Source organism: Colossoma macropomum, unplaced genomic scaffold (assembly GCF_904425465.1).
Source record: "Colossoma macropomum unplaced genomic scaffold, Colossoma_macropomum, whole genome shotgun sequence".
Classification (NCBI taxonomy): domain Eukaryota; kingdom Metazoa; phylum Chordata; class Actinopteri; order Characiformes; family Serrasalmidae; genus Colossoma; species Colossoma macropomum.
Window position 1 is genome coordinate 15,104,928 of NW_023494800.1, and position 14,730 is coordinate 15,119,657.

The 14,730-nt window shown below is 37.9% G+C and overlaps 1 protein-coding gene across 1 annotated transcript in view; it reads left to right on the forward strand.

Moving 5' to 3' along the window:
* The first annotated feature begins 317 nt into the window (after positions 1-317).
* Positions 318-14,730, forward strand: part of myo7ab (myosin VIIAb) — a 52,902-nt gene continuing 38,489 nt past the window's right edge. The window contains exons 1-4 of the mRNA XM_036588742.1: positions 318-576; positions 11,174-11,236; positions 11,515-11,628; positions 12,643-12,795. Coding sequence (XP_036444635.1) covers positions 11,219-11,236; positions 11,515-11,628; positions 12,643-12,795 — 285 coding nt within the window. The 5' untranslated portion in view covers positions 318-576; positions 11,174-11,218. The remainder of the gene's footprint in view (positions 577-11,173; positions 11,237-11,514; positions 11,629-12,642; positions 12,796-14,730) is intronic.

Sequence of the window (14,730 nt, forward strand, 5' to 3'; positions counted from 1 at the left end):
AATTGTTCATGGTTTGTATCAGACACACCCAGGTCCATTTTTAGACACAGAACCTTGACCTTTTTCCATGCACAATACAAAGACAGAGAAGGAGAGAGAGAGCACAGGGGGCGAGAGACATGTGGTTGGAAAGTTCTGACTGTGGGCTATTCACTGAGCTGTGTCGGCTGAACTGACCAGCAGACCTTTGTTTAAGCCCCCTCCCTACCTCCCTCTCTCCCTTCCTCAGTCCTCCCGCATGTGCTCCATAAGCCCGGCCTCCTCTCTAAGTAGGATCATGAGTGTGAATGAGGGAGGGCGTCACTGGCTGGCTGCTGCTGCCTGACCCAGCATCTCTCAGCTACAGGTAGTTCCAGACCAACAGTCCCACATATACACATATAGAAAGTCTTAGGAGGGTGCAGGAACATGCAGAATGTGTAGACAAGTGTATTGTTTTCCAGGCTGTTGAAGTTTATTCCTGCTTTTCTTCTGCTTCTTCAAACTGAGCTGAGCCTGTGGACTTGCCTGAAGGGTTGGGAGGAAGAAAGGAGGAGAAGTGAAGAAAGAAAAGGTGAATTCCTCAATCTCTGAAAGGTAAGTAAAGGTTCAGACGAAGGGCTTAGCGGTACGAGGGCACCGCATGCTCTCTCAGGGCTTTACTCAAAGCCTCTTACTGCTGTTTTCTGCTCTAGCATGCTCCACACCAGGCCTCAACAAGGGACCCTTTTGCTGACGTAAAAAGGGTCTAATATGTGTTTATTGTTGTTTGGGTGATTGTTTATTTGGCTGCACTGCTGCTGTATGATGGTTAAATGAAAGTCAAAAGTATACAGTTTGGTTTCTGCAATATACAGTAAATACTTTGCCCTTGTTGACCTCCGACTAGACACTTAGATTGATTCATCTAAGGGTGGCTAGTGTTTCACAAAAGGCCTGGAGCAACTTCAGATTGGAAAGTAATGCAAATGAAAAACAGAATGGATTACTGGTGAGTTGTAGTCTCTTAGAAAGCTGCAATCTGAAGTAATCTGAAAAATCAGTGGGAAACTTCTGATCAGAAAGATTTCAAAGGTTTGCTCTAAAAAACAGCATATTCATCTTTTAGAAAGTTGCAGTCAAGTACAATCTTAGCAAAAACATTATATATAGTCCTTTAAAAGAACCATATATAACAGCTTGTCCATCATGGAAAAGACCCATCCAGTCATGCAAAGAATCACAGAAACATTCAGTTGGTTCTTTTGAGTTGTCATAGTTCCATATTTAACCATTGCCTTCACCAAAGAACCCTCCTTTTTTAAAGGTTTAAGTGTGAGGAGTTAAAAGAACCCCCTTTTAAGAGTGTAGAAGTTAAAAACTGATATATATATATATATAATATAATATATTATATATATAAAGTTCTATGACTTGAATGAACCATTTTTAAAATGTTCTTTAATCCCTTAAAAGGCCCAAAGTAACATAAGAATAGCTCAGACAGTTTGCATTGAAGTCACTGTAGTTTCTGAATAATAAGTGTGTATAAGCCTGTGATTTTAAAGGGTTAAAAAGAATAGATTTTAATCATAACGAAAACCCTTTTAAACAGTTACTCCTTTGAGTTGCCATGGTTCTATGACTAAAATGATCATTTTTTTAAGGGTTCAGATTAGGGGTTTATACACTGTAGACCTTCTTCAGATCAGCAAGCACCAGAAAAACAGTATGTTTATTTCCTAGAAAGCTGTGATCAGGTAGAAATTGAATATTTGAAATCTGGTAGAATTAAAAAATTCAATTCTATGTGCAGTAGAGCCCCAATCTCCCATTTGTTCCTTGTACTTTGCACTACATCACAGAAGAGAAAGTGTCTGATTAAGAGACACTTTGCTGATTTGGCATAGATCTAGCAGTAACAGGTCCTCACACAGCTGGGAGATGCTATGGAAGTGGCAGGGTGATGGTTCAGAGTGGTGGTGCTGCTACTCCAGTCATTAATCTCTTGGCACCGTCTGAGACACTGGCTGCAGCATTCGGGAGCAGCACAGGATTTGTATGCATTTAGTGGGTCTTGGCCAGTAGCAGATGACAGGTTATGAAACACAGTGTCCTGGAAATGTGTGAGGAATATTAGTGGCTTCTGCTCAAATGTTTATACAAGAGCTCAGCAACCCTGAAGTTTTATTCTGGTAAATCTGATTATATGTGTCCGTCATTTGGTTTGCAAAGCTATAGAGCAAAAAACAAATCAGTTTCATCATTCAGTACATGTCTTGTGCAACTACTGTGTTCTACGTCCGGGTGCTTCTGTGGTATAGAGTTGATGCAAATTCTTTTCGATAGGTTTCACTTTTGTCCCCATAATCTCTAACCCAAAAAATGACCTTGTTATGGCAGCTCAAGATTAGCAGCTTTTGTTTGAAGGCCCAGAGCAGAGAGATGTTAAAACTTTAACTGCCTTTTTTAGGACAAAGCTTTGGTGTTGTGTTGTGCTTGATAGATCAGCACCAGAATATCAGCATATGGGTCCTTAACCACATCTACTTCTGCTTCTACTACCTTTGTTACCCAGTAATACCTTGGGAGTTTTTTAGACATAATCACTAGCATTGTTGTGTTCATTTCAAATGTTAGCAAAATATGAGAAATTGATTTTGTAAATTGGCAGACACTGTCAGACTTTTTTCATTTAAAAGGTTTTGCAACTGTTTGCAATACTTACTTTTTGGACTTTTTTTGTAAGTCGATACCACTTATTACTTAAAGGCTTTCAAAAAATAAAAGATCCCATATAACCCCATAGATCAGCCTGGAAAACAATAAGCCTTTGTTTTCTTCTTCATAAATGCTTCAAAAGCATAAATCAATGGCAAAGGACTGCACTGAAAATTCCCATTACAGTGCAGTTTACATAAAGCCTTTCTCAACCTTTTTTGGAGAGAAACATTATGTAAGATTAGAGTGTTTAGGTACAAATACCACTCATGGTTTGGATTTATTACATTCTGACACCTTAGGAAGTATTGTGCCTACTGTAGGGCTCAGATGAGCTATGTGCTAGGAGATGACCTGGCCCACTGTAGTTTAGAGGGCCCACATGATAGAAAACTGAAATCTTAAAAATTAAGTCAGTTGATGTAGTATGAAAATATTGTATCTTGTTTGAATTTTCCCATTCCACCTTAAATGCACCATTTAAGGTGAAGCATGAAATGTAGCTCGCTAGCTACCCAGACATCAGCAAACTACTAGCAATTTTTATGTTTATTATGAAGAAAAGGACCATAACACATTGAAACGACATTAAACAAAGATAATACAATGGTTATCATATTTTTTATCAGAGAAATATCGCTGAGGGTGATTTATCCGGAAAACTAACAGGATCCATACATGCTTATAAATGTGAGCCAAGTCTGTAGTCTTAATTGCTACCCAGCATTCCCTTCTTTTCATCACATCAAACTTTATGTTTAGGTATCACTAAAGCCCAGGCTAATCTTCTTACTAGCATACTGTGAGGACAGCACATGATATGCCATATGTCTCAGCCTATGTCCCAAACTGTCTTCCAGATTTGCATTGCACTCAGCTGCTTTTGAGCCGCATACTCATTGAACTCTAACGTAGCAGCATCCAGATCAGCTCAGTTGGCTTACGCCAGTGTTTACACTGTTTCCCTATGAGACAGGAAATCGATCTGGTAAAAGCTTTCAAACAGTGAGGAGGGACACCACAGGGCTGAAATAGGGAAATTACTCAACAGGAATATGTAAATTACAGTTTGCCTAAGAAACGGGCTTAGCTAGAGGAATCTGTGTAAGCTCCTAAAGGCAGTCCCAGTCTCCGTCACCCTCCCCTCCCCTCACCTGACCAGCTGACCTCAATTGGGTGGAGGTGAAGCTGCTGTTAACCCATGGATGCTACACAGACACTACACAGACACTGCACAGACAATAGACAGAAACTACACAGACACTGCACAGACAATAGACAGAAACTACACAGACACTGCACACAGAATACACAGACAACAGAGTCTACACAGACACTACAAAGACACTGCACAGACAATAGACAGAAACTACACAGACACTGCACACAGAATACACAGACAACAGAGTCTACACAGACACTACAGAGACACTGTACAGACAATAGACAGAGACTACACAGACACTACAGCGACACTGTACAGACAATAGACAAAAACTACACAGACACTACAGCGACACTGTACAGACAATAGACAGAGACTACACAGACACTACAGCGACACTGTACAGACAATAGACAGAAACTACACAGACACTACAGCGACACTGTACAGACAATAGACAGAGACTACACAGACACTACAGCGACACTGTACAGACAATAGACAGAAACTACACAGACACTACAGCGACACTGTACAGACAATAGACAGAGACTACACAGACACTACAGCAACACTGTACAGACAATAGACAGAGACTACACAGACACTACAGAGACACTGTACAGACAGAAGAACACAGGCACTATGCATAGACTACATACAGACAGAGAGAACACAGACGCTATACACAGACTACATACAGTCACTGCACAGCCAAAAGACATAGACTACAGAGACACTACACTGAGACTACAAAGGTGAAGAGCACATGGCACAGAAACACTGTGCCATCTGGGCCTGTCTTTCTTTCATTCTCTCCATAAGATCACAGCTGCTAGATGTTGTTTTACAGTAGAAGTTTTCTGCAACACTTGAATTTAGAATCTGCTAGTTTACAGTTCTGCTATACCTGCAATAACCGTCAAAGGGCTCACTGATGCTGTATGTAAGCATTGTTAAAGTTTCCCGAACATAACGTTCATTTCCCTGTCCATACAGTTTACACATGGAAATTGTGCTGCAAAAAAAAGCCAGATTTGAATCCATTATTTTTCTGATGTCATGAAAACCAAAGTATTTACATATATCCACCTGTTCAGCCTACAACTCCGGATGCTGATTAACACTGACGTTTTGAATTTGTGGTTTTTGTGACATCACCAAAACCAATATGTTTACACATCTGTCTGTTCAGCCTAGAGCAGTTTAGACTGGACTGCTTGTTGAAGAAAGCGCAATACAGGGCAGCCAAACAGAACAGAGGTCATTTATATATTATCATATTAACAAAAACATCCTGTTTAATTCTGAGGGATAAAGATTGGTTCTGCATGGCCAAGGCTGGACACAAGCCATGTAGAAAAGAATTTCTCACAAACTCACAAACTTTATAAGGGAAAATAAAATACAAGAAAAAGATCCTTTAATTGCTAAAGAATTCCCAACTTCATTTGTTTAGAAAACTCTAACATTAATGCATATTTATATTTATTTTAATGTAATACATTCTGATTTGATGTCACTGTGCTTTAGCCATCCACTAACAAAAAGTGAAAAGGTTTGACAGTTTATCAGAGCCCTCAAGTTAGGTAAAGTCAAAAAAAGCTGTGAAATAAGTTGTCTTAATAATTTGACCTGACATTTTTTTACAGAGTAATCAATATTTCATTAAATTCAATCAGGTGTGCTGATGGTGGAATTTAAAAAATCAATGTAATAACTGGAGTGCATTAAAGAGAAAGGCAGAAACCAAATAAAACAAGAAATCATTGCACTTTTACTGTTTTTTGTTTATTTATATTTATTCTAGTGCTATTTTGTGGATTTAAAAGCAAAACATACCGCCTAGAGAGATTTTCTTTACTTAATAATCATTTCTTTAATTGATAATTCAGTTGCTCCTGAATCACTGAGCGTGTGTTCTTTTGTTGGATAAATATTGATTGGAGGTGATTGTGTTGCTTATGTGGCTTTGCATTTGGAAGTGGAGTAGCCGAGTGTTCAGTCAGTGGCTCTGTGCTGTGTGTTTCAATTAACGTCTCCCAGCAGCTGCGCTAAGAGTGCTAAACAAAGAGAAGAAAGAGATTACCTGTACAAGCTCCTGACAGTGTCGGACATGTCAGTCACCACTGTCCTACTGCCGCGTGTCCCACTAATGCCCGTCAGGTAAGTAACCAGGCTGCCTTAAGATTTCGAGATCATTTAAAATGACTATTTATACGAAGTAAATTATTATTTATTTACGTTCTATAAACTTATTATAAAATGTTAAGGCAGCCTGGTTACTTATTTTCCTTAGCAAAGTGAATTTGAGCTTTTACTTCATTGCTATGTAATTCACATTCTTTAACATTATTCCCTTTTCAGATCGGCCCTGAAAAAAGTAATGCACTGAATTTACTTGATTTATGTGTACAAAAAATACACATCAGTAAAGTATATTACAGCAACTTAAATATTGCTGAAAGTAATACATTTTATTAATGTGGAAATGTTGCACATATCTGAATCAAGGAAATTCAATACGTTGCTTTTCTCATTGTGTTTTAGGTTTGAAGATTTGCTAATTGATTCGAAGATGTGAAGAAGGGTCTTATTGGGAAACGATTATTAATAGTTATCAGTATCAGTGCTATGCTTCAGTGCATTGACCACAGACCTCAACTATCCTTTTGACCCAGCCAGTCTGCAAGCCAATTACCACAGAGTACGGGTTCAGTTAAGCTGTCTGCCACAAACTACTCATTAACTTTAGTTAACTGACAAGACTCTACAGTAAAGTCTAGCAACTCGTTGTGTGCACTGAAAATATATACATTCAGTTATTGCTGAAAGAAGTAAACTGAAAGACGGTGGTTGTGCTAATGTAATATATTTTATTCACAAACGCATTTAAATGAGGTAAATTTGATGCAGTCCTTTTTTTTATTCAGAGTAATGGGGGGCAGCCGCATGTCTCCCCATTCACGCTGGGCCTAATCCATACCCTTCTCTCTGGCATTTGGCTTCTGTTAGCTACTTTTTGGCACAATCTGGTGGCTAATGCTAAACTACAGGCTATTATCCTATTAGCCTGTTAAAATCTTCATTGAGAGAAGTGTTTTGTCCTTGCCAGTTCATAGCCGTGTGGGTTTGAAGTGCACTGTACATGGTGGGTAGAATAGCAGCGCTCCTCTGGGGATTAGAGGTTCTGGTTGGGTGATTCCAGTGTTATTGCTATATCTGGTTACACAGCTGTTTAGAGGTGAGAAAGAACAGGCCAGCGATTGTTCCTCAACGCCAAGGCCAGTAATGTACTCAAAAGCAGGAATCACACAGTTGCTCTGCATAGCATTTGGTCGTCTATTTAAAATGTATTTTTCAGAATCAGAATAAATTTTATTTCACAAAGTATGTTACAAATCCCAATATTAGCTACAGTAAAATGAAAAAAGATAGAAAATGATATTAACATGATCCAGTGTTTAAAAAGAGCCAAAAACAAATACATATGTGAATATGTAAGGTATTGTGCAAAGGTCGGAGCCCACCCTTTAATTTATTCAATTTCCAGTCAAAACGGCTTTTGTCGTTCATTTTTTAGTGTCAGAAAAAAGGAAATTTTAACAGAAAATGCACAAAAGCCTCCAACACAAAGTATATCAAATATTTCAGTATTGAATATACTTTGTCCATTTTTTGCTTTTCTGCACCTGCTGCCACTTCAACTTCATCCTTCCAGTGTTAAAACCATGCAGTTACTGCTGTGTACACAAGCAACTATCCAAACACACCTAAGCTGCCTTGTAGATTTCTTTCTCATATGTACCTAAAATCGCTAAAGGAGATATTTCTGGTATATTTTTTTTAAAAAAGCAAAGGAAAATTGGAGTTAAAAACGTGATTTAAAGATGCAGAGAAAATTGGAGGACCTGGTAGACCTCAACACTTGAATACTTAACAGTGAAGAAGACAAAGGGAAAATGCATATTTTCACTACAACAGCGAAACTGGACGTCTGAGATGTGGAATAAGGTTTTATGGACTGATTTGTCTACACTTGTAAATTTGTGTTTGGGATTGCTTGGATAGTGAGAAGCCAAAAATGCAACCAACTTCTATGACTGAACTTTGGAGGTGTGGACAAATATTCCTGCAGATTTTGAAAAAGAAAGCATGACTCTTGAAAAAAGTGGAAACTATAATAAAGGCAAAGAGTGGACAAAATAAATACTCAATAAATAAATATCATATTGAGTTGTTGGGGCTTCTGTGTATGTTTTTGCGCTTTTCCTGATACTGACAAATTACTTACTGACAGTTTTGACTGGACATTAAATAAATGCCAGAGTGGTCTCTGACTTTTGCACAGTTCTGTTATTTACCTGGGTATAAATGTTATTTACATTATATTATAGAGTGATGTGAACATTTGTACAGTGATACTATGATAAGTAATGGTACAGATGATCTATTTTAAAATGTATTTAAATCTGTAATGTACTTAGGATGTCTTTAGACAGGCATATCTACACTGTGGGTGTATTATAAACAATGCTTGTTTGAATGACTTGAAAAGTCACAGGCTACTGGTTGTAATTCATGGCAGCTCAGTCTGAGGCTGTTAGAGGCTGCAGCCCTGTGTTTTAATGAGGGCTGTTCAACCAGCAATCATCCTGTCTAATTCCGTTGCCAAGTTTGTATGGATTACCATGGTGTCTTGCTGGGAGGGTTAAAATAGAACAGAAGTTAAACTGAAGAGATAAAGAGAGGGAACCTAGTGGAGTCTGTTAGACCTTACACCAGAAAGAAAATAATACTCAAATAACTCAAGGAATTATAATGTAAGAACCTTCATTCTTTCTATCATATGCTTAATTAAGCAGGTTGACAGAAGTTTCTCGTAGTTTTTGAGTTAACAGCATAGTAAATGCAGTTGATTCAAAGAATATTCCAGCCTTAAACTAAATTTTGGTAGGTTATTTGTCGTGTTTACAATTTTATGATGTTTTTGTTCATCAGTGTCTCTCGGAGTGCCTTACGCAAATATGTCATACAACAACTGATGTCAACCAATCCTGACTGCTAGCTTAGCTACTGATCTATAGGCAAATAAATACAACCAAGCTAGCATTAGTATAGCCAGCGAAGTTCTTTCAGCTAAAGTAAGGTATGTTGATAGCCAGGTACTTTGCTAACTTTAACTTTAAACTAGGTTTAACTAGAACTGCAAACTAATGTACTTGATCTGAAATGATCACTTAAAAAAACAAAGCAGGTTAAAACAATGCAAAAAAAAATCCATCAAACTGTTGCCTTCAGTTTTTTTAACTAGGTTGCACAGTTGCTTTTTTTAGGGATGTTTCTCAAATAATCATTAACATGACTACCAAAGTAAGAGCCCATGCCTGCACACTAGAGACAGATGGAAATACACCTCCAGGCCTGTTACCTACTGCATCTATCCATTGTTCCATTAGGTGTGAATGACTGCTTGTTAGTTCAGTGCACATTTCAGGCCATACAGCAGCACACTGGCTGTAGTTATATCCATCCTTCCTGAAAAGGCTTTTTCCTGCTGTTCTCAATCCTGCAGCCGCACATATAGCCACTGACACTGGGGAGGGATGCATTACAGTTGAACCACTAATACTCATAAATTTCACAACAGGAGACATCTACAGCGTTTGTGCGTCTAGAGAAATATTACCCACGGCCGGCCTACTCCACACCCAGGAGAAGCAGCAGTAATCTGTTTCAGTAATGGGCTTTGACATCAAGCATATGTGTGTGCTGCTACTTTCCAGGAACTGAAATCTTTAGCAATTTATATTCTTTAATTCCTTCTAATTAAAGTGGGATTTAACTTCAGCTCAGACATTTTAGGATTTGTTTTGCTGAAAGGGACAATCAATCTTCTTATTGTACCATCTGTGTGCCTAATATAATGACAGTTGGTTGTTTAAAACTGCATTTTATACAGACACCATTAACATTTGACTCATTGTGGTTGCTCACGTTGCACATTAGCAGTTAGTAAACTAGAAAACAGGCATTTCCTTATTACATTCATGATTTGTTCACAGTAGAAGCAAAAGCAATTCCATATGTAATGAACCATAACTCAGCATTGTTTTGGTCTAAATTTACCTCTGTTTCTCTGATTCACTGCTGGATTGAGTCCATGTGGGGTCAATGTCTGATTTTGTTTGACCTACATCTGGTAGAATAAGCCCTTTTGTAAGAGGCCATGCTGGCAGCAGACATAATCTCTTATACAAATACCTGCACTTGTTTCTTCTGATACACAAATCTAGGCTGATTTGTCAAATACAGCAAGCTATTTCTCTCCTGTTCTTTTCTTCTTTTGCTTCTATGTGCCTTATCCTTCACATATGCAGTACTACATTCATTCTTCACTAACTTCATTCATTTAATTTCCAGTCAAAACAGCTATTAATGACACGTTATTCATTTTTCAGGATATATTTTTGGGATATTAGATTATAAGATAATGCACTTACGTAAGGCATGAACAAGGCAAAGGAAAACAACTAAAAACACAGGGGTTTCCAAAACTGGAGTTAGTAAAATTATTCAAAAATAAAGAGAAGATTGGACTCCTAACAACTTTGCAAGACCTGGTGGACCAAAACTGTCACCATCAGATAAACAGTATTGAAAGGTTTCATTGCTTCAGATCTGAAAAAACCCACAGGTGTTTCTGTCCATCTGTTAGAAGACAACTCAACACTATGACTCTTAAAGGATGTATAGCTGTCAAGAAGCTGATACTGAGAAAAGAAATAGAAAAAAGAGGAAAATGTGCAAATCAAACCAAGAAGCTGCTTGTGTTTTTAGAACAATGGACTGTCCACCCCAGAGTCCAGATTGCAACATCACTGAATGTGTTTAAGCTTACTTGCATCATAAGAAGCGGAAAATGCAACCAACTTCTAAGACTGAACTTTGCAGGTGTGGAAAAATATCCCTGCATATTTCTTGAAAAAACTGAAAGCGACTCTTGAAAAGGAAAGGCAGAGTGGACACACTAAATACTGCAAAATCTGATGTTAAGGATATTATTTGATTTCTGCACACTACTTTACACAAAGTATTTAAGATATTTACATCCACATACATCATCTGTAGATCAGCATCTTTTTGGTACCTTTGTATGTTTATATGATACTATATTTCACAGTCTATAAGAGCAGTGTACACAGTTTGTGTTGAAATGCTATTTTATTGTACCGTTCCTGTTTTATCCAGTCTGTTTTTAGCATTAGTATTATGCCTCCTTACATCTTTGTATTCCTCTCCTAATCATGAATCCTTTACTTTATACAGGATCTTCACATGGTGACCTCTAATGTCAAGAAGTAAACCAGAAACATGGTCATTCTGCAACAGGTGGGCCTCCATCCTACATTTCTCTGTAACACAAAGGTGAAATGACACCAGGCCACAGTGTGAAAGGAGTCTCAGTGCTCTATGCCCTAGGCATTGTACTGTCCAAATAAGAATGACTCCCAGCGAGTCCTGGCAAACAAACCCTTCTCCGGGATTTGCCTCCCTGTACTGGGTCTTATCTGGTGCATTACCTAATTATTATTGTTACATTAATGACCCAGTAAAGCTTGCTGAGGTCTTTGGCTGATTCCTTGCTTGTTTACTGGTTTTCCCTACAGGGAGACTATGTCTGGTTGGATCCCAAGAGAGGCCATGAGTTTGACGTTCCACTTGGAGCTGTGGTCAAGCTCTGTGACTCGGGCCAGATCCTGGTTGTGGATGATGAGGGCCATGTGAGTGTTTAAAAGCAGCCAGATCATAAAAATGGAATTTTCCTCATTCTTTTGAAATAAATAAGCTTGATGTCCATTATCTGCTCTCCAGTTCATACAGTCCATATATGCAAACTAAGCTGCAAAAACAACCTTTTTTGTTATTGTGGTTATGATGTTACAACTATGAACACTTTTACAAATGACCACCCATTCAGCCAACAGTTGTTCTGAACAATAAAAAAGTGGAAAACGGCCATAAAAAATAAATTATGTTTGCTTTTGGTAGATAAAACCAGTGACATGGCATAATTTTGCAGCTGGGAGGGCAGTGCCATTATTCTCATACTGGACTCTGCAGCCTTGACCTGCAGTACGTTCCACTGGTTCCTGATATTAGAATAGTTATTTATGCATTTTACTCTATTCTAATAATGCACACAAAAGCCACTTGAGTGCTAATAGCTCCCCCTTGTGGAGAATCTTCAGTCTGCTAAACTTAAGTGAGCGCGAGATATGAGTAAGATCCATTGTGTGCCTCGTGTATAAGACTAAAACAGTGAATTTATTTATATGCATGTTAGGTTTACAATGACAAAATGCAGCATATGATGAAAACACATGGAAAAAGCTGGACATTGCAGCGAAATCTCCAAAATAAGAAAAGAAGTCATGACATGCCAATGTAGACAGATCTTTTGCCACAGAACTGAAAGTTACCAAAAAACATACAGCAGTCTGGAAAAACCAAACAAGGTAACGTGAAAATACTATAGCATACAATTATAAAAGCCCTTTGAGGATACTCACCAGAAATAATCGTGGTCCTACTTGTACATGAATTATGTTCATTTAACATTTAATTTTTAACATGAGTTTCCTCAGATAGGTTTAAAATTAGCACCTCAGCTGTATTTGTAGACTATGATGGGTTAGCCAGGTTTTCTTAACCTGGTACGAGAAGCTTTAGACAGGTCAGAGTCAGAGATGATGGGGCAAAGTCAGGTAAAGTGTCTTAACCCTCCCCCTGTACAGGAGCACTGGATCTCCCCTCAGAATGCCACTAACATAAAGCCCATGCACCCCGCCTCCATCCATGGCGTGGAGGACATGATTCAGCTGGGGGACCTGAATGAGGAGGGCATCCTCAGAAACCTCTTCATCCGCTACAATGAGAGGGTCATATATGTGAGTATCCAGGACGCTTTATCTCTAAATTAGTCTTTTTTCACAGCTTTACATTTGTTCATGTTTTATTCTGGTCTTTTGAGAATTGATGACTTAATTAGCTCTAAAGCCATGCATGCTTATTTAATAAAAAATATTTAATTACTTTAAATTCAGTTTGTTTAATTATTCAGTTGAATTCCCGCCTCTCTAATGGATATCCCCTGCCTGCTAAAAGCTTTTCATTATGTTTGAAAGCCAATATGCCTTAATTCGATCTTGTGCAGACATGTGACCCACACAGCAATAAAAAATGAAAAAACATTATATATTCTTCGCACAGAGCATTGAGTTTGAGCAGTAACTTTGTTTTTCATCTTCATCAGAGTTATTCTGCAGGATTTGTTGTGGCCACTTAAATGGAATAGCTTTGTTTGGTTGTCGTTGTTTTGGAGGGTGCTCAGATCAGATTGCTTTGCTAAAATATGACCTTTTTCTCTTGGCTCATCAGCAAATCCCCTTCAGCCATTTTCACTGCAAGAATGCATGATTGAGGGCACAGAGAGTCTGACAAAGTCAGAGAGAAGTTTGAGCTGCACTATGATTGAATCAGCTGGCAGTGATTGAAAATGCTTATCTTATGCTAAGGCTGTTTGTGTATGCCTGTTTTCTGGTAACCCTCTTCAAACGGTCTCGCTGTTTATGCTACTGCTCACAGGGTTGTAATCATTGTTTTCAAACCCTTGATTCTGATATAATGGTAGCTCTGTGCAACTTTATAGTCTTCAAATAATTTATAAGAATATATAATAAAATGAAGAGATTTTTAGAGGTGATAAATGGAGCTGCAGATGATTCCATATCTGAGAAAAGCTGTAGAGCATTGAGAGCATTGTTAGAATAAAATGAACAGCCAGAATGCATCTTATTTGCAATGTTGTGGTCAAATCACAGTGAGTCATTATTGCAAAGTGCCATTATATATTTATAATTTAATTTATTTTTGTATGTGAAACACTGAATAAAACAAATGTCTCTTGGTTTCGGGTTTATATGATTTAAATTATTTAATATGAAAAGTGTTGAGCAAGAATGTATGACATCATTGCTCAGCATTATTAAGGCTCATTCATTTTTGGGAATTCACAGAGTATATTTCCTCTCTCAGTTCCATGTATATAAAAGCTCATTGGACTGGTTAGACATTAGGTCATTGCATAGAATTTGCTCAGACCTCTTGCAGATCATATGATGTGGTGTTTTGTGAGTACAGAGCAGACAGGTACGTAATGGCAATGTTGATAGCAGTCACATGGTGTGATTATACAGTTGTTTAATCTGGTGCACAATTTGTTTAGCATATTAGGGAAAATTGAAAACATAAAATATGCTGTAAGTTTTGCACAGGCCACATTTTTTAAAAATACGCAGTGGTTGTGCATTAAAATATGAAGAAGATTTTGACTTATTTTCACTTAAAGAGATCAACAAAACATGTAATTTGGCTGAGGTGCCCAGACTTTTGCATACCATTGTTGCAGGTACATGCCATCATTCTGTGTCCATATTTTGTGAAATACACTGAAAACAACTACAAAATAATTAAATTTAAATATACTGGTGTCCTAAGTTTTTGCTTACTGTGAATGATTACATGACTGTTCCTAATCTAATCTAATGACAAGACAGTCAAAATAAAGAGCTGATGTGCAAATTTTAGCGATGAAGTTAAATGCTATTTATGGATGGGTCAAGAGAAAATGTCTCTGTCTAACCTGTGGCTTCATTTCTAAAATGTGTTTATTTTTTCATTTAAGCTCAATTTAAAAGTGCTAGTTGCACTTTACCCTGTATGAACAATAGAATGGATGGACCAACGGAACACAGAGTGGGCCAAAAGAAATTTAGAGAAGCAGACCTTTGAAATTTTGATGTTTTTTTCCTCTTCTGTTAGGT